Consider the following 24,016-nt stretch of genomic DNA (forward strand, 5'->3'; position numbering starts at 1 on the left):
AATATCTTACCGTATTTTGTTGCAATCCTCCTCTGTATAAACCTTGCCTTGCACTTAGCTATCATTGTGAATTTTAAATTTCTGGGTCCAATCCGTTAATGTAAATGGTGAAAAATGGTGCTTCCTGCACCCCAATAAGCACGGCTTTCCAGCACTGTCGCTTTGAGTACTTGGTTTTAATTCATACCACTTTTTAGACTTGGCTGTGTACATTGCAAATGATACCACTAGGTGGCACAAAGAGCATGCACGTGTGAAGAGGTAATCCACATCATTCTGAAATGACCAAAAGCAGCAGTCAGTCTCAAAGATGTCGGGGCTGGGAGTTCTAAGAAAATAGTTTCAGGTGAAAATTGTGTGTTATTCAGGATTCAGGAGGGCCTGATTAATCACTCCATTGTTCCTGCACGGTGGCGCAGTGGTTAACAATGCTGCCTCACAGCGCCAGCGATCCAGGTTCGCTTTCAGCCTCGGACAACTGTGTGTGGAGTTTGCACATTCTCAATGTGTGTGTGCGGGTCTCCTCCCACAATCCAAAGATGTGCAGGTTAGGTGAATTGGCCATGCTAGATTACCCATAGTATTCAGGGATGCACAGTTTATGTGTATTGGTCAGGGGTAAACATAGGGTAGGGGGATGTGTCTGGGTGGGTTACTCTTCGGAGAGTCGGTGTGGACTTGTTGGGCCGAAGGGCCTGTTTCCACACGGTAGGGATTCTATGATCTATGATTTCAAACTTGGAGTTAAAAGCCCTGTTATTTTACTCTGTGGGTAAACTGAATCCTGAATCTGTACTACCGCATTTAAGAGACTGGTGTAAAGTGGTCACTTTTTTTATTTTTAGCCAGTCCTCTATTCAAGCTAATAAATTACCCTTATACCATGTAATCTTACCTTGTGTATTAACATTTTGTATGGCTTCTTATCGACTGCCTTCTGGAAGTTCAGACGTCTTACATCTACAGGATTCCCTTTGTAACACACTGGTTACAAAGTCTCAAAAATGTCTCTTCTTCCTCAGGCAGCCGGGAAAATTTGGCATGATGGCGAAAACCCTTGCCAACTTTTATAGGTGTGCCATTGACAGCATTCTGCCTGAATGTATCACTACTTGGTATGGCAACTGTACCATTCAAGATCAACGATTACAGAGAGTGGTGAACCCGGCCCGACAATCACAAAGGCCAACCTCCGATGTATAAAATCCATCTCCCAGGCCCGCTGTCAAGGAAAGGCCGCCAGCATTCTCAAAGATCCATCCCACCCTGGCAATGCTTTTCTACAACCTCTATCATCAGGGAGAAGGTACAGAAGTCTGAACACACGCACCAGCCAGTTTCAAAACAGTTTCCAACCTTCTGTTGTAGAATACTGAATGGCCTCACAAACTCTTTGCATTCACTTGTACCTGTGTATTTGTTTTGCCGCTTTTTACCTATTATTTACTTGTCTATGATAGTTAACTGTGATCTGCCTGTATTGCTCACAAGATAAAGCTTTTCACTGTGCCTCAGTACACATGACAATAAATTCATAAATTCAAATTTAAATTATATCTTGTGTTTTTTGTCATTATTTAATTTCCCTTTTCATAAATGTTTTAGTAATTCCTTGTTAATGTTTTGCCAATCTTCCAGCCTGCCTTTGCGATATGGTATGCTTCGTTTGTGTCTTTGCTATCTTTAATTTCTTTGCTTAGTTATTGATGCTTTTTCCCCTTTCTCAAACTATTTATGCCTCTCTACAAGTATATTTTAGTTGGGAAAGTCTCAAAGAATTCCTGGAGTGCCAGCCCCTGGTCTGCTTGAAGAGTTTGCCTCCTGGTAGCGAGCCTATTAACTCCATGTGGATTTCACCAGTTTCCTCATTTCCCCTCCCCCCACCTTACCCCAGTTCCAACCTTCCAGCTCAGCACTCTCCTTATGCCCCATCTCATCTGTCCATCTTCCTTCCCACCTATCTGCTTCCACCCTCCCCTCTGACCTATCACCTTTACCTTCACCTCCATCCACCTATTGCACTCTCAATTACCTTCCCCCAACCCCAGCCCCAGCCCCCGTCCCCTCTCCCATTTATCTCTTCACCCCTGACGCTCCCAGCCTATTCCTGATGAAGGGTTTTTGCCCAAAACGTTGATGTTCCTGCTCCTTGGATGCTGCCTGACCTGCTGCGCTTTTCCAGCACCATACTCTAGACTCCTATCACTGAGAGACCAGCAGGCTGACTTGGACATTCCTCTTTAAACTGGCCATTAACTTGCCTGAATTGGCATATGGATTGGTAGCCCTTCTACCTATGATCCCACTTCTAGGAAGATAGCTGGTGAGTTGGGGTGGGGTGGGTGAAATGGGGATGGACATAGACCTGAATTTTCATGTCTTAAGTTTCTGACCGCAGTTATAAGAGCAAGTTGCTTGCTTTCAATAAGTTACTTATTAAGAACTTTTGGAAATTATTATTATTATGATGTAGTAGGCATCACAGAGACTTGGTTACAGGGGGGTCAGGACTGGCAGTTAAACCTCCATGGTTTTTCAACTTATCGAAAAGACAGGGAGGTGGGGAGAGGGGGTGGGGTTGCCTTGTTAGTTAAGAACAAAATTAAATCTATGGTATTGAATGACATAGCGTCGGATGATGTGGAGTCTGTGTGGGTGGAATTGAGGAACCACAAAGGCAAAAAAACCATAATTGGAGTTGTGTATAGACCTCCTAACAGTGGTCAGGACCAGGGACGCAACATGTACCGGGAAATAGAGAAGGCATGTCAGAAAGGCAAGGTTACATTGATCATGGGTGACTTCAATATGCAGGTGGACTGGGTAAATAATGTTGCTAGTGGATCTAAAGAAAGGGAATTCATGGAATGCTTACAGGATGGCTTTTTGGAACAGCTTGTCATGTAGCCCACAAGAGAGCAGGCTATTCTGGACCTAGTGCTTTGCAATGAACCAGACTTTATAAAAGATCTTAAAGTAAGGGAACCCTTAGGAAGTAGTGACCATAATATGGTAGAGTTCAGTCTGGAGTTTGAAAGGGAGAAGGCAAAATCGGATGTAATGGTGTTACAGTTGAATAAAGGTAATTATGAGGGCATGAGAGAGGAACTGACTAAAATAGACTGGAAGCAGAGGCTAACCGGGAAGAGAGTAGAGCAAAAATGGCAGGAGTTTGTAGGTATAATTGAGGACACTGTACAGAGGTTCATTCCCAAGAAAAGAAAGATTAACCGGGGAGGGATTAGACAACCTTGGCTGACAAAGGAAGTCAGGAAATGTATTAAAGAAAAAGAGAGATCCTATAAAGTGGCTAAGAACAGGTGGGAAATCAGAAGATTGGGAAGGATACAAAAGCAAACAGAGGATAACAAAGAGTGTAATAAGAAATGAGAGGATCAAATATGAAGGTAGGCTAGCCAGTAATATTAGAAATAATAGTAAAAGTTTCTTTCAGTACATAAGAAACAAACGACAGGCAAAAGTAGACATTGGGCCACTTCCAACTGATGCAGGAAGCCTAGCGATGGGAGATAAGGAAATAGCAGGAGAACTTAACAAGTACTTTGCGTCAGTTTTCACAGTGGAAGACATGAGTAATATCCCAAAAATTAAAGGGTGTCACGGGGCTGAGTTGAGTATGGTTGCCATTACGAAAGAGATAGTGCTAGAAAAGTTAAAAAGTCTTAAAATTGATAAATCTCCTGGCCCCGATGGGATACACCCTAGAGTTCTGAGAGAGGTGGCTGAGGAAGTAGCAGAGGCATTGGTTGAGATCTTTCAAGAGTCACTGGAGTCAGGAAAGGTCCCGGATGATTGGAAGATCACTGTTGTAACCCCATTGTTCAAGAAAGGATCAAGGTAAAAGATGGAAAATTATAGGCCAATCAGCTTAACCTCGGTTGTTGGTAAAATTCTAGAATCCATCATTAAGGATGAGGTTTCTAAATTCTTAGAAGAGCAGAGTCTGATTAGAACAAGTCAACATGGATTTAGTAAAGGGAGGTCATTCCTGACAAACCTGTTGGAATTTTTTGAAGAGGTAACAAGTAGGTTAGACCAGGGAAACCCAGTGGATGTGGTCTATCTGGACTTTCAAAAGGCCTTTGATAAGGTGCCACATGGGAGGCTGCTGAGCAAGGTGAGGGCCCATGGTGTTCGAGGTGAGCTGCTGGGATGGATTGAGGATTGGCTGTCTGACAGAAGGCAGAGAGTTGGGATAAAAGGTTCTTTTTCAGAATGGCAGCCGGTGACGAGCGGTGTCCCGCAGGGTTCGGTGCTGGGGCCACAGCTGTTCGCATTATATATTAATGATTTGAATGAGGGAACCGGGGGGCATTCTAGCGAAGTTTGCCGATGATACGAAGTTACGTGGACAGGCAGGTAGTACTGAGGAAGTGGGGAGGCTACAGAAGGATCTAGACAGGTTGGGAGAGTGGTCCAGGAAATGGTTGATGGAATTTAACGTGAGCAAGTGCGAGGTCTTGCACTTTGGCAAAAAGAATAAAAGCATGGACTACTTTCTAAATGGTAAGAAAATTAATAAAGCCAAAGCACAAAGGGATCTGGGAGTGCTAGTCGAGGATTCTCTAAAGGTAAACATGCAGGTTGAGTCCGTGATTAAGAAAGCGAATGCAATGTTGTCTCTTATCTCAAGAGGGTTGGAATATAAAAGCAGAGATGTACTACTAAGACTTTATAAAGCTCTGGTTAGGCCCCATTTGGAGTACTGTGTCCAGTTTTGGTCCCCACACCTCAGGAAGGACATACTGGCACTGGAACGTGTCCAGCGGAGATTCACACGGATGATCCCTGGAATGACAGGTCTAGCATATGAGGAACGGCTGAGGATACTGGGATTGTATTCGTTGGAGTTTAGAAGATTAAGGGGAGACTTAATAGAGACGTACAAAATAATACATGGCTTGGAAAAGGTTGATGCTAGGAAATTGTTTCCGTTAGACGAGGAGACTAGGACCCGTGGACACAGCCTTAGAATTAGTGGGGGTCATTTCAGAACAGAAATGCGGAGACATTTCTTCAGCCAGAGATTGGTGGGCCTGTGGAATTCATTGCCACGGAGTGCAGTGGAAGCCGGGACGCTAAATGTCTTCAAAACCGAGATTGATAGATTCTTGTTGTCTAGAGGAATTAAGGGCTACGGGGAGAACGCTGGTAAGTGGAGCTGAAATGCGCATCAGCCATGATTGAATGGCGGAGTGGACCCGATGGGCCGAATGGCCTTACTTCCACTCCTATGTCTTATGGTCTTATGGAAATTCAAATGGATTCATCACCTTTGTTTTCTCATACTGCTTCAAATAATAAGAACGCCCAAGTATAACGAACTCTTCTGGAATCTCTTCTAATTACTCTTTATGTTTAGCTTTGTTTCTCCATTATATCATAAAGGTGCAGCTCTAATAGAAAATCTATTTTGAACAGCTGCCTAAACAGGAGACTAAACAGGAGACACTGGTTAATATATTCCTGTCAGATCTTCTTTGTGATATTTTAACATAAAAAGTTTAATGACTGCCCCTATTTTGGTGGATATACGGTAATCAATGATTAATCTGGAAAATACAATTCTAGAAATATTATTCAGAATTCATAAATCTCTGTCCTACCATGGCAAGCTTTTCCATTCGGCATGAGTCGGTATCCACTGGGGCAGAGGCATTGGTAGCTCCCTGGTGTGTTTTTGCAGTCATGCTGACATGGTTCCTTGTTTTCACACTCATTAATATCTGTCAACACAGAAGTTTACAATCAGAAAACGTTAAAATGTATTTTACTTACTGACAATAACTTGTAGTGATTTATCTTGACTTGACAAATGAACATGATGTTGATTATTGCAAAATATCTACATTTTAGAAAAAGTAAAAGATTTATTGCACCTAAGGTTGATACAGTAAGCTAAAAAGTTTTACTCTGACCAACTTTATTGAAACACTGTTCAAACCCAAATTTTAAGATGCGTAAGAGAATAAAGCAAGTTGCTTATACCTTTTTTTATGAGGAAACACGAAGGTTTCTTTCAGCAATCAGAGAATTTACATCTTCATTGTAATTTGTTTCTTTCCCCTTCCCGCCATTTGCTTCCCTTTCCCCTCCTGAAGGTGCTCGGCTGGGGTATGATTCCAAAGCAGCCAACAATCCCCTGCCGCTTTTTCCAATTATGAAGCAAGATACAATTTTTTTTGTACTAAAGGGTTAATACATGAAAAAGAAAAGCCAGTTTTGAACCTTTGGTTTTTACTTTGTTAATAAATTGCCTCTCTTTTAATAATGATTAACCCAGAGGTTAAGCTCTATCAGTAGTCACATTAATATATTCCATCTTAAAAAACAATCAGTTTGGGCTTTTGTGTTTTCCTGACAGAGGGTGTGGTCAAATGTCAGAAGACTTGCATACCAAGACTGAAAGTTTCCATGTTGGCTTGAAGCCACACTTTAATCTGATCAAAAGACTCTTTATTGACCGTACTGGTGTGGAGATTAAATTGAACTGACATCAATATTCAAACTAAGCAGGACATAGTCTGGCTTTATAAGAATCCAAAGACACAAATAAATAAAAACTGAAGTTTTCAGCGATTATCACTAGTAACTGTTGAAACTGTAAAGTGATTTATGCCAATGAACATAATCCATAAACAAATTTCTGTGCAATCGTACTCCAGCTTCACATCCTACAAGACAAGACATTTAAATCAATACTTAGTTAGATATATTACAATAAAAAAAACAGATTCCATTTATAAAGACTGATGTTTACCTATGCAATTGTTATTCTTTGCCTCATAGCCTTGAGGGCATGTTTCTCTAATGCTCCTCCCAGTCCTGGAGAAAGCTGCACGGTAAATGCTTCTGTAGCCCGTATGCGATCTATACTTAGAGGACTGACTAAACTGCTGCTGATGCCATGGCTGTTGTTGGTTGTGGTAACCCCCAAAAGGGAACTGGGCAAAGTTATAAATTCTCTCATAATTTGGCAACCTCTCTAATCCAGCACAAGATTTCCCATCACCTAACAAATGTTGTCCAGGTGGACAGAGACACTTGAAGCTGCCAGGGGTGTTGATGCACTGGTATGCACAAGGTTTAGGCACCCGTTCACATTCGTCAATGTCTGCTCATATGACATGGGTCGCAGCATAATATAACATGAAAGGAAAAGAAAAGAGAACACAAAAAAAGGATCAGTTTGGATAATACAATGAGAATCTCATCGTACAGTAATCCTGCCACTGCGGAGAAATACAGTTTTGCTGACTTTACTCGACTGGATTTTGCATCAAGATAGTTAAGCATATTTGTAAGCTTTCATTGAATTTTTTTGATGGCAACCTTCACAATGCAACATCTGTTTGACTGAAGTTTGCTACCAATGTAATTCCAGAATGGTGACAGGAGACACAAGTGGTGGTGGAGGTCTGTTGAGAGTGGTGTTCTGTAACCAACAGTACTGGGTCCAGAGCAGTTTGTCATTTATATAAATGATTTGGATGAAAATGTAGATGACATGGTTAGTAAGTTTGTGGATCACAACCAAAATTGCTGGTATAGTGGACAGCAAGAAAGGTTATCTAAGATTACAAAGAGATCTTAATCAATTGGGTCAATAGGCTGAAGAGTGACAGATGGAGTTTAATTTGGATAGATGCAAGATATTGCATTTTGGTAAAATAAACAAAGGCAGGACTTATATTTTAAAAGTAGAGCTTTGGGTAGTTAGTAGAACAGAGAAACCTGTTGAGGTACATAATTCTTTGAAGTTTGTGTCACATGTGGACAGGGTGGTTAAGAAGGCATTCAGTACGCTTGCCTTCATTGTTCAGTTCTATGATTATAAGAATTGGGACATCATGTTGAGGTTGTAAAAGACACTGATGAGGCCTCTTCTCAAATACTGTGTCCAGTTCTGGTCACCCTGATTTGGGAAGGATATTATTAAGCTGGAGAGGGTTCAGGAAAGATTTACCAGAATATTGCTGGGAATAGAGAGTTTGAGTTATAAGGAGAGGCTGACTATGCTGGGACTTTTTCACTGGAGTGAAGGAGGTTGAGGGTGATCTTGTAGATATTTATAAAATCATGAGGGGTATAGATAAGGTGAATGGCAGGTGTCTTTTGCCTCGGTGGAGGATTTCAAGACAAGGGGCACGTTTTTAAGATAAGAGGAGAGCGATTTATAAGAAGACATGGGGGCAATTTTTTTTAAACATAGTGGTCCATGTGTGGAATGAACTTCCAGAGAAGATGATGGATGTGTGTACAGTTACAACATTTAAAAGACATTTGGATAAATACATGAATAAGAAATGTTTGGAGAAATATGGGCCAAATGCAGGCAGGTGGAATTAGTTTAGTTTGGGATTATGATCAGCTGTATGACTAACAGTTAATCTTGGTTGTAACTAATAATGGGAGTGATTTTAAATAGGGAAGAGGAAATTGATATCAATAATAGAGTTCTTCTTTACCTCTCTAGTGCAACCTGAGTGAAAAATTGTGAATGCTACCTTTTCACAACAATGTTGGGATTATTTTGGCTCAATCATAGAGAATTTATGTACAATTATTGTTCATTAAGGTGAGGTATGAAGCACTTTCTATTTCTGACATCAGTATTAAAAGTTCCATGATTAGCCAAAGTCTCCATCTATTCTGAACTTCAAACACCGGTGTTATGTTCATTTCCTACAGTAGGTATTCTGAGTAAGGAACTGCTCCATTTTTAAAAAAATGAGTTTTATACAAGTGATCCATTAAGAGCTGGATTGGAATTCTTATTTATTATTGCTGCTAGCATTAAACTTAAACATAGCAATGCAATTCAATTGAATCTATTGCATTTTGTTGAGATGGCAGCGAATGTGTCAGGTTTGTTGATTATAATTAGATAAAATAGTTCTAGTATGATTAAATATGTATAGACAACATTAAAATGTGGCAGGTTTTTTTTTACAATAGCCTTGTAGTTTGACTCAATGGTATCCCTTGAACACACTGTTTGACAGACCATTTGAACAGCATTATTAAAACAATTTGAAATCTGGCCTGTTACAGGTGTGTAACAATGGACAGGACAATTTTACTGAGATATTGTTGCCCGTTTGTATGGTAGTGGAAATAATCATCTAACTAGTTTAAATATGAATGTGTCCAAATAATGTTACTTTGAAAGGATCTGATAACAGCTTCAGAAATGAATAAGCAAATATGGTGAAAAAAATCAGCAATGTTTGCAAAGCATGAGCCAAGCTGTAAAAATTGGCAAATAGATTTATAAGTGGATAGCAAGCTTTATCACATATTATTATTCCAAGTTTAGCATTTAGCATTTTACAACATTGCGTACAAACACTAATATGAATAATCACATTGCTGTTGATTAGCTCAGATTATTTTGTTCAGTTAAATATTTTGCTATGACAGTTAATGATACATTTTATGGTGAAGATTACATTGGTTGGGGTGCATATATCCAAACAAGTAGAAGCTTTGTTTTGTCGTTGTTATGTTTGAAGCATTTTGAATTGCCAAGAGTAAACATTATCTTTGATATTCGATAAACAAATGTTCTTCCATTTTCCATTACAATCACATGACGGGAGTCTAACTATCCATTTTATTCAGGGTAGAAATAATAGACACATTTTTAATATTTACATTTATATTTTGAACCTGGGCAAAGTTCACCTCAGTGAAGCATAACGTTCCAACTCCTGGACCAGGAATCAAATGTGAAGTCACTCAAACGACTGACACCCTTTAATACTTTCTGAATGTTAATTCTAAGTTTATTATCTAGGTTTTTAAAAAAACTCTCCCAGGTGAAACTGCAAAATAAAAGATTACACAATATGTATCTAAGAAACACAGGGCCAGAATTTGGTTGCGAATTGTGAACAAGTGGCCCCTGCCCAAAGATTTTCTATGGTGTTTTACAACAAGCTGTACATTCTTAACCAGTTAGGTTAAAGCATTGTTAATGAGGAATGCAGAGTTTGAACCAATTAGTGTAATTGAGAACAGTTAATGCAAAGTCCAATCAGGTATAGAACGCAAAATAAAGGGAATAAAAACTTGAGAGAAATAAAAGAGACGGGAAGATATCCACCTTAGCATCCCCAGATGTCCCCAGCAACATAGGTGCCAGTTTTCAGCTGTTTCAATTCACTCCATGTGATAGCAAGAACAACTGGATGTACTGCAAACTGGAAAGGCTATGGACCCTGACAACACTCTCTGGCAATAATGAAGATAAGTGCTCCAGACCTTGCAGCACTCCCAGCTAAGCTGTTCCAGTACAGCTATAACATGGGCACATACTCAAACATATGAAAAATTGCCCAGGTATCTTCTGTAAACACAACCAGGAGACGTCCAATCTGGCCAATTACCATCCTGTCATTTTACTCTCTATCATTAGTAAAATGATAGAAAGTGTCATCAAGTATCACTTGTTTAGCAATAAACTGCTCATTGCTGTCTGGTCTGGGTTCAACTAGGGCCACTCAGTTCTTGACCTCATTAGAAATTTGGTTCAAACATGGACAAAACAGCTGAATTCCAATGCTGGGGTGAGAGTGACTGCCCTTCATATCAAGGTCATATTTGACTTGAGTGTGTCTAGAAATCCTAGCAAAACTGGAGTCAGTGGAAATCAGGGGACATTTCTCCACTTGTAGGAGTCATACCTGGCACAAAGGTTGTGGTTGTTAAAGGTCAGTCATCTCAGTTCCAGAACTTCTTTTGAGGAGTTCTTTAGGGTTGTGTTCTAAGGGCAACCACCTTCATTAATTTCATCCATGACCTTCCCACCACCAGAAGGCCAGGCTGGGACGCTTGCTGATGATGGCACAGTGTTCAGCACGAGTCACAACTCCTCAGATACTAAAACAGTCCACGTACAAATGCAGCAAGACCAGGTACAATGTCCAAGCTTTGGCTGAGAAGTTGCAAGTAACATTTGTGCCACACAAATGCCAGGCAATGCCCATCTCCAAAAAGAGATGTGTGATGGGAAATTAAAGACCAAGTCGGTCCACATGAATAGGAAGTGTACACTGCATAAAAGGCTCATAAAATGCGTGATTTTTTTTATGCCTCTACTGTTTGAATTCTTTAAAAAGAGGAATCCAAATGGATCATTCAATGCTAGCCTATTTATCCAGAGATTTATTCAAAAACATTCTTCCTGATTCTTTTTTTTTGCTAATAATTATGAGCACTTGATTCTTCCAAATACCCCATTATCTTATTAGATTAGATTACTTTCAGTGTGGAACAGGCCCTTCGGCCCAACAAGTCCACACCGCCCCGCCGCAGCGCAACCCACCCATAGCCCTACATCTACCCCTTACCTAAACTACGGGCAATTTAGCATGGCCAATTCACCTGACCTGCACATCTTTGGACTGTGGGAGGAATATTCTGCCAAGAAAACAGGGATGCCACCTTTTGGCCTGTCATCACCATTATTTGGGAGGAATGAGAAAGTAGTGAGATAATATTTACTTAAATCACACCTCTTTTTCCAATTTTAAAGGCATAAGTATTTCTTGTTGGTAGCATACTTGCAACAAACAAATTTGGAGTAGAAGTCGGCGGATTATCCCTTGTGTCTGTATCACCATTCAACAAGATAAAAACTGATCTGTTTGCGTTATGAATTCCATTTTCCTGATAACCTTAGATTCCTGGTAGGCAATGGAATAAATCTACCTCTGCCTGATAAGTTCTCAATGGCCCTGTCTCTCTCATCTTCTGAGAGAGTTCCAAAGGCTCACAACTTTCGGAGGTAGACAATTTGACCCCTTTCAAACTGCTTTCCCATTAAATAAAACCATGGCTAATCTGATTATTCCACACTCCTGCCAACACAGGGTAGTGCTTCAATCCTTGTTTGTCAAGGACTATTTACCTCTGCCTTAAAAATGGTCAAAGACTTTGCTTTCACGGCCTTTTGAGGAAGAGATTTCCAAAGACTCAATCCTCTGAGAGAAAGAAAACAGTAGTTTTAAACAGAGGCCCCTAGTTTTTGAACCTCAACAGAAGAGAACATTCTTTCCACATAAACCATGTGAAGACTTCCAGGATATCATATTTCTAGTTTGTCAACTCTTACACTTCTGAACACCTTTGAATACAAGTCTTGCCTGTCCAACCATTTCTCATAATACACATGTCCATTCCAAATAGTACTCTAATAAACCTTCTCCAAACTGCTTCCAAAGCATTAACATCTTCCTTAAAATAAAGAGACCAATACTGTAAACAGTACTCAAGATGTGGTCTCATCAATATTGTATAATTTTCCTACTTTTGTATTGTGGAAAGATCTAGGTGTTCTCGTGCTTGCTCTAGTCACAAAAGATTAACACGCAGGGACAGTGAATATTCAAGGAGGCTAATGGAATACTATCCTCAATATTGGTCATAAACGTTGTTCTCCTTCACTGGTGCAGGACAATAGGCAAGCCACATCTCAAATACTGTGTGCAGTTTGAATCTCTTTAAGGAATGATGTAAATACATTGGAGGTGATACAGTAAAGGTTTATGAGATTGATGCATGGAATAAGTGGATTGTTTAATGAAAAAAGATTAGACAGCCTGGGCTTGTTTCCATTGGGATTTGGAAGAGTGAGGGGTGACGATTGAAGTACAGAGGCATACTTGAATGGTGCATGTGGAAATTATGCTTCTTCTTGTGGGGAAGTCCAGAATCAGGGAGCAGTATTTTAAAATTAGGGGGTGCCCTTTTAGGGCCCATTTAGGAGATTTCTTTTCTGAGTTCTGCAATGTTTGAACTCACTGCCTTAGACAGGAGAGGCAGAGCCGCTGAAAATTTTCCAGGCAGGGGTAGATAGATTCTTGTTAGGCAAGGGAATCAAAGATTATTGGGAATAGCTGGAATGTGGAATTCAAAGCACAAACACATCAACATATTGAATAGAGGTGCAAGCATGAGGAGTCGAATGCTTACTTCTACTCTAAATTCAGATGTTTATATTCAGTTACTTTTACATTAAACAACAACACTGTATTAACTTTCCTGGTTACTTCTGTAGCTGAAAACTAACTTTTTGAGATTCATACATTAGAACATCCAGATCCTTTTTATATCTCAAAGCCTGAGACACTCTCACCAATTAATGTCTCTATTATTATTCTTGCTACCAAAACCGACAATTTCCCACATTACATTACATTTGGATGTTCTTTGCCCATTCACTTAATCCTTTTGCAGCCACCTTTTATCCTTTTTACAATTTATTTTCCTATCTATCTTTGTGCTATTAGTAAATTTAGCAATCATAACTTTGGTCACTTTATCTAAATGATTTATTCCAACCACAAATGACTGTGACTACTATTCTCAGTTAGTAAGCTAATGTTCTATCCATGTCAATATGGTAGCCCTTTCACAGTAAGTTCTTATTATTTTCTGCAGAAAATCTTTGATGTGGCATTCAATCAAGTGCCTTCTGTAAAATCGAAGGACATACATCCACCAGTTCCTTTATCCACAGCATATATTACTTCTTCAAAGAACTACAAAATGTTTATTTCATAAAACCATGTTGACTCTGCCTGACTACCTTGGATTTCTCTAAGTGCCTTCTATAATGTTTTTAATAAAAGTTCTAACCTCTCCCCTTTGACAGACCTTAAGCTAACTGTCCTGTAGATTACTGTGTTTTGTCTCTGTCCTTTTTAGTATATTCACGACTTTCAAATCTAATGGAACTTTCCTTGAATCTGGGGTATTTGGAAAGTTAAAATTGAAGATTCAACTATCACTTCTTTTAAGACCCTACGATGAAATCAGTTAGGCTTCAAGGAGTTGTCAGTCCACAGTTCCAATAATTTAGTCAGTTCCTTATGATTATAATTTTGTTGAGTTCGTTAATCTCTTCCATTTCCTGATTTACAGCTATTTCCGGGATGTTATTTGCATCTTTTATTGTACAGACTGATGCAAAATATCTGTTCAACTAATTTGTCATCTCATTATTAATTTCCCAGACTAGTTGTCGTAGTTGTGGGCATGTTTGCCGAGCTGGGAAGTTGATTTGCTGACATTTTGTCCCCTGTTTAGGTGACATCTTCAGTGCTTTGAAGCCTCCTGTGGAGTACTGCTGTACTGTGTCTTTTGAAATTTATTTGGTTCCATTCCTGCTGCTTCCGGTCGTTCATTGCAGTAGCCGGTATTTGGGTCCAGGTCTATGTGCTTGTTGATAGAGTCCATGGATGAGTGCCATACTTCTAGAAATTCTCTGGCTGTCATCTCTTTGGCTTCTGTTATGGTCGTTGTGTTGTCCCAGTCGAATTTGTGGTCCTTGTCATCTGTGTGTATGTAGCTACAAGGGACAGCTGGTCATGGCGTTTAGTGGCTGGTTGGTGTTCGTGAATGCAAATTACTAGTTGTCTGCCTGTTTGTCCTATACGGTGTTTCATGCAGTCTTTATATGGAATCTTTTAAATTATGTTGTTCTTTCACATGATGGGCATAGGGTCTTTTGTCCTGGTGAGTTGTTGCCTGAGCGTGGCTGTCGGTCTATGGGCTGTCATGAATCCCAGCGATTGGAGAAGTCTGCCTATCAGTTCCGAGATGTTTTTTTATATAAGGTAGCACTGCTAGTGAGTTAGGTCGTGGCATGTCCTTGTTGCATTGTTTGTCAGTTAGGCATCTGCGAATGAAGTTGTGGAGATATTCATTCTTGGTGAATACTCTGTAGAGGTATTCATCTTCTTCCCTTCGTCGGCTGGGAGTCTGCAGGGTGTTGTAGCTCTTTTGAATAGGGTCCTAATGCAGTTTCTCTTGTAAGTGTTCGTGTGGTTGCTATTGTAGTGCAGGACCTGCTCAGTGTGTGTGGCTTTCCTGTACACCTTTGTGGTGCATACATTGTTTTGTGTTCTTTCTACCGTCACATCCAGGAATGAAATTGATTGTTGGCTTCCTCCTCTCTCGTAAATCTCGATCCCTGTGACAATGGCGTTGATAATCCAGTGTGTGTTCTCAATTTCTGTTCTCTTAGTGATAATCCTTGAATCCCCAGACTCATTTTCTGTAAGACCTTGCTCACTTTAACTTCCAAAAAAACTACAGAAACTTGTACTGTTTTTATGTTACTAACTAGCTTTCTCTCATCGTTTATTTTTTCCCTCTTATTAATATTTTAGTCATTTTTTGCTGTGTGTTTTTTTCTGTCCAATTATTTGATCTACCAACTTTCTTCGTTAATTGTGTACTTTGTCATGATGTTTGATGCTAATTTAACTTGTGTGGTTAACCCCAGATAGAAGGCCCTCACTTTGAATTAAAAATTCAATTGTATTATGATTGTCATTAAGATTTAGTTCCTAGCAACTAGGCATCAAAACAGTCTCACAGATTGTCTCCAGTTTAATTCTAAAATCTACCAAAAGCTTTTTTGCAACCTCCATGGATCATCTACACGCGCATTGTGTCCTAACATCAGCTCAAAACATTGTATCATGATTCTTAGAGCAGAATTGAAAGTGAGTTATATCTGCACGCTGTGGATGGCATGCTACGGAGGCTGTATAGAAAGATGTCCCTTTCCAACAGTGAATTACAGAATTACTGCAAAACAACAAATCGTCTCTGATTTCAGTGTTCTGATGGTTCTGTAATGAATCATTCTTCTGTACTTTAATTTGAAGGATTGTGGAGATTTTTGTTACATGGTCTATGAAAGGACAAAAGGGCTTTTTTTTAAACAGATGGTTTCAGGTAAATGCTGATCTTAAATTCAATCCATGGAAAAGATTATTGTTTCTATTACTACTGTTTCTGTGGCTGTTCTGTTTGATGTTTGTCAGTTTGGAGATGGCTTGTACCTTCAGTTTAGGAAGTCTTCTGAAAGAAAGGAGCTGCTCAACATGTGTTGCTTGTTTATGAAGCACATTTGCAGTGAATCCAATCTTAAATTAAAGGAACTCCCTGGAGGAGATGGCCCCACAAATATCGTCAAATTCAATAATGGGAAACTCAGTACATCTGTACAAAAGTTAAGGCTGAAGCATTTGCAACAGTCTTCAGGAAATGTGCTGACTGGATCATCCATCTTGGCCTCATTCAAAGGACCTAGCACCATAGCCACTTTTGGCTAATTTGATTCACTCCACTTGATATCAAGACATGGCTGAAGGTACTGGATACTGCAAAATTTTGGGCCCTGACAACATTCCAGCAATAGTACTGAAGACAGATGTTCCAGAACTTTGTGGACGGCACAGTGGCACAGTGGTTAGCACTGTTGCCTCACAGCGCCAGAGACCTGGTTCAATTCCTGCCTCAGGTGACTATCTGTGTGGAGATTGCACATTCTCCCAGTGTCTGCGTGGGTTTCCTCCGGATGCTCCAGTTTCCTCCCACAATCCAAAAATGTGCAGGTTAGTTGAACTGGCCATGCCGAATTGTCCTTAGTGTTAGGTGAAGGGGTAAATGTAGGGGAATTGGTCTGAGTGGGTTGCGCTTTGGTGGGTCGGTGTGGACTTGTTGGGCCGAAGAACCTGTTTCCACGCTGTAAATAATCTAATCTAATCTAAGTTGATCCAGTACAGCTACAACACTAGCATCTACCTGGCAATGAGAGTCATAAAAAGCAGGATAAATCCAACCTGGCCAATTATAACTCCATTAGTCAACTGCCAATCATCAGTAAAATCAAAGAAGATGTCATTATCAGTACTATCTAGCAGCACTTACTGAGAAATAATCTGCTCACTGATGCTCAATTAGGGTACTGTCAGGACCATTCAATTCCTAACTACATTATAGTCTTGGACAAAAGAGCTGAATTCCAGAGGTGAGAGTGACTGTCCTCTATCAAAGTTGCATTCAAACCAAGTATAGCATCAAGGAGCTTTAGTAAAACTAAAGTCATTGAAAATCAGGGGAAAACTCTACACTGTTTTGAGTTATATGGGGCACAGAGTAAATGGTTTTGATTAATGGAGGTCGGGCATCTCTGTAGGTGATACTTAACCTAGTGTTCTGGGCTTAACCAGTTTCAAATACTTCATCAATGACCTTCCCTCCATCTGAGGATGTTTGCTTACAAGGATACAATGCTCAGTGTCATTCACTAATCCTCAAATACTGAAGTGGAGCATAACATGAGTTGAATTAGGCCATTTGACCCTTTGAGACTGCTGTGCCATTTATTCATGGCTGATATGTATCTCAACACATTCTTCTACCTTTATCCTGTAACCCTTGATCCTCTCACTAATAAGAGCCTATCTTAGTCATAAATACAATAAAAGACTTAGCCTCCACAGCATTCTGCAGCAATGAGTTCTGCTGATACACCACCCTCTGACTGAAGAAATTCCTCCTCATTTCAGTTGTAGAGGGTCTTCCTTTCATTCTGAGGCTGTGTCCGCAGGTCGTAGTCTCTCCTATTAGTGGGAAACCTTCTCCATGTCCACTCTATTCAAGCCTCTCATAATGCTGTGAGTCTCAATGAGATCCCTCCACCCCCATCCTTCAAAACCCCATCTAGTGTAGACCCAGAGTCAACCGCAACTCATATGACAAACCCTTCATTCCTAGGATCATTCTTGTAAACCTCCTCTTCACCTCCTCCAAGGCCAGCACATCCTTTCTTAGATATGGGGCCCCAAATTGCTCACAATATTCCAAATGTGGTCAGAGTCTTATACAGCCTCAAAAGTGCATCCCAGCTCTTGTATTCTAGTCCTCTTGAAGTGAATGCATTTGCCTTCCTAACTTCAAACTGAATCTGCATGCTAACCTTATGAGGATTTTGAACTAGGACTCCCACATCTCTTTGTACTTCAGGTTTCCAAAGCCTTTCCCTTAGAAAGTAGTCTCTGCTTCTATTCTTCCTGTCAAACTGCATTAACCTCATATTTTCCCACATTGTATTTTATCTGCCACTTCTTTGCCCACTATTCAAGTCCTTACACTTCCCCACTTCCTTAACACTACCTAAACCTCCACCTATCTATGTCATCTGCAACAATGCCCTCAGTTCCTTTATCCAGATCAATAATATATAATCTGAACAGCTTCCTAATATGGATCCTGCGGATCTCCACAAGTCACAGGTTGCCATCCTGAAAAAGTCATTTTATCCCCACTCTCTGCTTTTTGCCAGTCAGCCATTTCTCTATCCAAACCAGTACCTTGACCTGAACACAGTGGGCTCTTAGCTTATTTAGCAGCCTCTTGAGAGGCACCATGTCAAAGGCCCTCTGGAAATCCAAATAGATCACGTCTATTTGCAATGCTTTGTCTAACGTGCTCGTTACCTCCTCAAAGAATCCTACAGATTTGTCAGACATGACTTCTCCTTGACAAAGCCTACTGACGCAGCCCTATTTTACTGTGCACTTCCAAGTACTCTGCAATTTCATTCTTAAGAATGGACTCTAAAATCTTACCATAGATGGAGGTCAGGCAAACTAGCATATAATTTCCCATCTTCTACCTCTTCCTCCACTTCTTAAACAGGGTGTTACATGAGCCATTTTACAGTCCTCTGGGACTGTCAATCTCCAAGTATTTTGCAGGTTTCAATGTATCACCTCTTGCTTCTCAAAGCTCTAGAGAACACAACTTGCCCAGCCTCTCTGATGTGTCAATCCCACCTTTCTGGGAACAAGTCTGATGAAGCTACATTATACTCCCTTTGTGGCAACAACATCCATCTTAAGGAAAGGGGACCAAACTACATGTGGTATCTCAGCTGTGGTTTAACCAAGGTTCGATGTGATTAAAGCAAGACTTCACTACTGCTGTACTCAAACCTTCTTACAGTAAAGGCTAACATACCATTATCCTTGAAGGGCAACCAGGTCCATTTGTACAACTATAATTTATAATCATCTTACCATTTAAGAAATAGTCTGCACATCTTTCTTCCTGTCAAAGTGGATAACATTATGTTTTTTCAGATTATATTCCATCTGCCATGTTCTTGCCCACTCACTAAGTCTGTCCAAATTCTCTTGAACCTGCTTTGCATCTTCCTCAGAATACACATCCCCACTTAACATTGTGTCAACTGTGAATTGGAAATATATTGAGAAATATATTGCTCACAATATAATGGGGTGACATTTGCTATATTCTAATCTGCACGAACCATTTCAAAGTCTTTAAGTTTTGGGAGATAATCACCAATGCATCCACTATGTCCACAGATATTTCTTTCTCTGGGTGTAGAATTTCAAGTTCGGACGAATTGTGAACGTTCAGTCTCATTGACTTCTCCAATGCTTCCTCCTTACTAATGCTAATTTATTACAATTTCTCACTCCCTTAATCCATTGGATCTTTTAGTTTAGGAAGGTTTCTCACAATTAGTGTTTCTGTAATTTCTCTGTTCCCCATTATATATACTCCGGACTCTGTCTGTAATGGACCCGCATTAGTCTTTGCTAAATGTTTCATTTTTGCAATCCTATAGAAGACACCATGCTTTTGCAGTCCATTTTTATGCTTTATATTTACATTCATATTCTATTCTTCCTTTATCAGTTATTAGGTCCTCTTTTTCTGTATCCTAAAACACTCCCAATCCTCGGGTTCATAATTATTTCTGACAAATTTACAGGCCTTTACTTTCATGGAATCATAGAGATGTACAGCACGGAAACAGATCCTTTGGTCCATGCACACCAGATATCCTAACCTAATCTAGTCCCATTTGCGAGCACCTGGCCCATGTCCCTCTAAACCTTTCCTATTCATTTCCCCATCCAGATGCCTTTTAAGTGCTGTAATTGTATCAGCCTCCACCATTTCCTCTGGCAGCTCATTCCATTCACGCACCACCTTCTGTGTGAAAAAGTTGCCCTTAGGCCCCTTTTATAGCTTGCCTCTCTCACCCTAAACCTATGCCTCCCCAACCCAGGAAAAAGACTTTGTCTATTTATCCTACATATCCCTAATGATTTTATAAACCTCTATAAGGTCACCTCTCAGCTCTGATGGTCCAGAGAAAACAGGTCCAGTCTATTCAGCCTCTCTCTATAGCTCAAATCCTCCAACCCTGGCAACATCCTTGTAAATCTTTTCTGAATCCTTTCAGGTTTCACAACATCCTTCCGATAGGAAGGAGACCAGAATTGCACGCAATACTCCAACAGTGGCTTAACCAATGTCCTGTACAGCCATGACATGACCTCCCAACTACTATACTTAGTGTTTTGACCCATAAAGGAAAGCATACCAAACACCTTCTTCTCTATCCTATCTACCTGTAACTACTTTTAAGGAACTACGAACTTGCACTCCAAGGTGTCTTTTTTTCAGCAACACTCACTGGGAACTTATCATTAAGTGTATAAGTCCTGCTCTGATTTGCTTTTCCAAATTGCAGCACCTCACATTTATCTAAATTAAACTTCATCTGTGACTCCTCAGCCCAGTGGCCCATCTGATCAAGATCTCAGAGTAGTACTCGAAGGTAACCTTCTTTGCTGTCCCCTACACCTCCAATTTTGGTGTCATCTGCAAACTTACCAACCAAACTCCTATGTTCTCATCCAAAAAAATTTTTTTAAATGATGAAAAGTAGTGGAGCTAGCACTGATCCTTATGTACTCTATTGATCACAGGCCTCTGTTTGAAAAGAGCAACCCTCCACTACCACCCTTTGTCTTCTACCTTTGAGTGAGTATCCCTGTATTTCATGAGATCTAACCTTGCTAACCAGTGTTCAATGGGGAACCTTGTTGAATGCCTTACTGAAATCCATACAGATCACGTCCACTGTTTTGCCTTCATTAATCCTCTTTGTTACTTCTTCAAAAAACTCAATCAAGTTTTCAAGACATGATTTCCCACATACAAAGCCATGCTGACTATCCCTAATCAGTCCTTGCCTTTCCAAATACATGTAAATCCTGACCCTCAGGATTCCCTGCAACAACTTGCCCATCACCGATGTTAGGCTCACATGTCAATAGTTCCCTGGCTTTTCTTTATCACCTTTCTTAAATAGTGGCACCTATGACTGTCGATGATAAAAATATCTGAGGAAGGGGCCCAGCAATCACTTCCCTAGCTTCCCCCAGAGTTCTAGGGTACACGTGATCAGGTCCTGGGAATTTATCCAATTTTATGCATTTCAAAACATGCAGCACCACCTCCTCTGTAATATGGACATTTTTCAAGATGTCACCATCTATTTTCCTATATTCTATATCTTCCATGTCCTTCTCCACCATAAACATTGATGCAAAATACTCATTTAGTATCTCCCCCATCTCCTGCACCTCCATACATAGGCTACCTTGCTGATCTTTGAGGGGCCTTATTTTCTCCCTAGTTACCCTTTTGTCCTTAATGTATTTATAAAATCCCTTTGGATTCTCCTAAACCTTATTTGCCAAAGCTATATCATGTCCCCTTTTTGCTCTCCTGATTTCCCTTTTAAATATACTCCTACTGCCTGTATACTCTTCTCAGGATTCTCTAGATCTCTCCTGTCTATACCTGACACATGCTTCCTCCTTCTTAACCAAAACCTCAAATTCTTTGGGCATCCAGTATTCCCTACACCTACTAGTCTTTCCTTTCACCCTAACAGAGTATACGGTTTCTGGACTTTTGTTAACACATTTCTGAAGGCTTCTCATTTTCCAGCCATCTCTTTACCTGCGAACATCTGCCCCCAGTGTTTGAAAGTTCTTGCCTAATACCGTCAAAATTAGCCTTCCTCCAATTTAGAACTTCAACTTTTAGACCCGTCACTATTTTAAAACTAATAGAATTATAGTCGCTGGTCCCACTGACAGCTCCGTCACTTGCCCTGCCTTATTTCCGAAGAGTAGGTCAGGTTTTCCACCTTCTTTAGTAGGTACATCAGAAATTCTGAATCAGAGAATTTTCTTGTACATGGTTAACAAATTCCGCTCCATCTAAACCCTTTACACTATGGCAGTCCCAGTCTATGTTTGAAAAGTTAAAATCCCCTCTCAGAACTACCCTATTATTCTTACAGATAACTGAAGTCTTACAAATTTATTTCTCAATTTCCCACTGACTATTAGGAGTCTATAATACAATAAGGTGATCATCCCTTTCTTATTTCTCAGTTCCATCCAAAGAACTTTCCTGGATGTCTTCCCAGGAATATCCTCCTGAATTACACCAGTAATACAATCTTATCCAATCCTCAATTTCCTTTGTTTGTCATGGTTGACTGACCATTTTTTTGTATGCCTGAAGTGTTGTATATTTCTTTTAAACTATCTAGTAATTCAATGAAAACCATCTGTTGCCTTATTACAATCATACCGTCAAACTTATTTTCCCAATCCATCTCAGCCAATTTGCCTGTCAAATCTTCATAATTTTCTTTGTCCAGATTTAACAACCCCAGCTTCAGATTGAACTGGTTCATTTTCAAACTTTCAAATGAGCTCACTTTATTTTATGGTCATGCATATCCAAAGGGTCTCTTATAATAAGGTTATTGATTAGTTACTTTTTGTTACATGATTACCGTTCTAAAATAGCCTGCTGTTTAGTTGGTTCCTGAACATATTGTTCTAGAAAATCAACTCTAACACTCTCCAGAATCTTATTCTCCACAGCACGAGTGCTTATTAGGTTTGCCAAGTCTTTATGCAGATTAAAGTCATCTCTACTTACAACCTATGCCATAGTAGGCTTACAACTCTTCAGCTCTTCACTTGGTTCCTACACAAATTATTAATTTTCAGTAAGCAACACAAACATATAATTAAATTAAACCAAGTTAGTGTCTATCTTGGATTATACTTTGTCTTGAGGACTGTCTATCCTCTAACAGAAACAGGTAATTACCTTTTAATAATTGCTTAACTTCCAGCTACCACTTTAAAAAATCTGCATGGAAAAAATCTTTATAAATTAATTGACTAATCAAGAATACTTTTAGAAATTTAGATTTTTTAAAATAACAGTTAAAGTGTATGTCATAGCATTTCTTTTGTAAAAGCAACAGCATATTTTTAAATGTTTTTGTGTGTTTTGCACAATATGTAAACAGAAATAAACTAACCAAAAAAACTGAAAGAACTGCAGATGCTGGAAATCAAACAAAAACAGAAATTGCTGGAAAAACTCAGCAGGTCTGGTAGCACCTGTGGAGAGAAAGCACTATTAATATTTTGGATCCAGTGACCCTTCTTCAGAACTGATGGTAGCTAGGGAAAGGCTTGCATTTATGCAGAAGATGGGGTGGGGGAAAGAGAGTAAGAGTAAATGATAGGTGGAACTAGAGCCCAAAGAGAGAGAAAAACAGTTGGTCAGACAAAGGACTGGGTAAAGGTCAGCCTGGGAAAATGGTTGCTAATGGGGACTATGAGTAACTGTCAATGGGCTGTTTGTGGTGGCAGCCCATGTAATGACAAGGCCTGATGTGTGGCGATTGGGATAAGGACATGGAGGAAGATGTTCAAGCCCTAAAAATCTTGAACTCCTTATTAAGTCCAAAAGGCTGCATAGTTCCCAAGCAGCTGTGCTGAGCTTTGCTGGAGCATTGTGCAGTGAGCCTGAGTCAGAGATGTTGGTCAGGAACAACATAGTGGTGTGTTGAAGTATCAGGCAACTGGAAGATCAGGGTCATTTTTATGGACAGAAGGTAGGTGTTGTGTGAAGTGGTCACTCAGTCTATTCTTCGGTTTCTAAATGTAGAGGAGACCACATTGTAAGCAGCAAATGCAGAAGACTAGACTGAGTGAAGTTTAGGTAAAGCACTGCTTCGTGTGGAAGGTGTGTTTGGGGCCTTGGATGGTGAGGAGGGAGGAAGGAAATGGACAGGTGCTACACCTTCTGCAGTTGCAGGGGAAGGGCTGTGGGGACGGTGTTGGGAGGGGAGGAGGAGTAGACTAGGGTGTCCCAGAGGGAATGGTCCCTGCAGAAGGCTGACAAGAGAAGGGAATGGAATGTGTAACTGGTAGTGGCATCCTACCGAAAGTAGTGGAAATGGCAGCTAATGATCTTCTGG

General features: G+C 40.1%; 1 protein-coding gene across 3 annotated transcripts in view; it reads right to left on the reverse strand.

The window, feature by feature from the left end:
- hmcn1 (hemicentin 1) overlaps nucleotides 1-24,016 on the reverse strand; it is a 597,300-nt gene that overhangs the window by 9,179 nt on the left and 564,105 nt on the right. For 2 of the 3 annotated variants that reach the window (XM_072573640.1, XM_072573638.1), the window contains 2 exons: nucleotides 6,782-7,135; nucleotides 5,628-5,747 (listed from right to left, as the gene is read on the reverse strand). In XM_072573640.1, coding sequence (XP_072429741.1) covers nucleotides 5,628-5,747; nucleotides 6,782-7,135 — 474 coding nt within the window. The remainder of the gene's footprint in view (nucleotides 1-5,627; nucleotides 5,748-6,781; nucleotides 7,136-24,016) is intronic. The other variant, XM_072573641.1, reaches the window with a different exon arrangement.

The sequence above is a fragment of the Chiloscyllium punctatum genome, chromosome 7 (genome assembly GCF_047496795.1).
Source record: "Chiloscyllium punctatum isolate Juve2018m chromosome 7, sChiPun1.3, whole genome shotgun sequence".
NCBI lineage: Eukaryota > Metazoa > Chordata > Chondrichthyes > Orectolobiformes > Hemiscylliidae > Chiloscyllium > Chiloscyllium punctatum.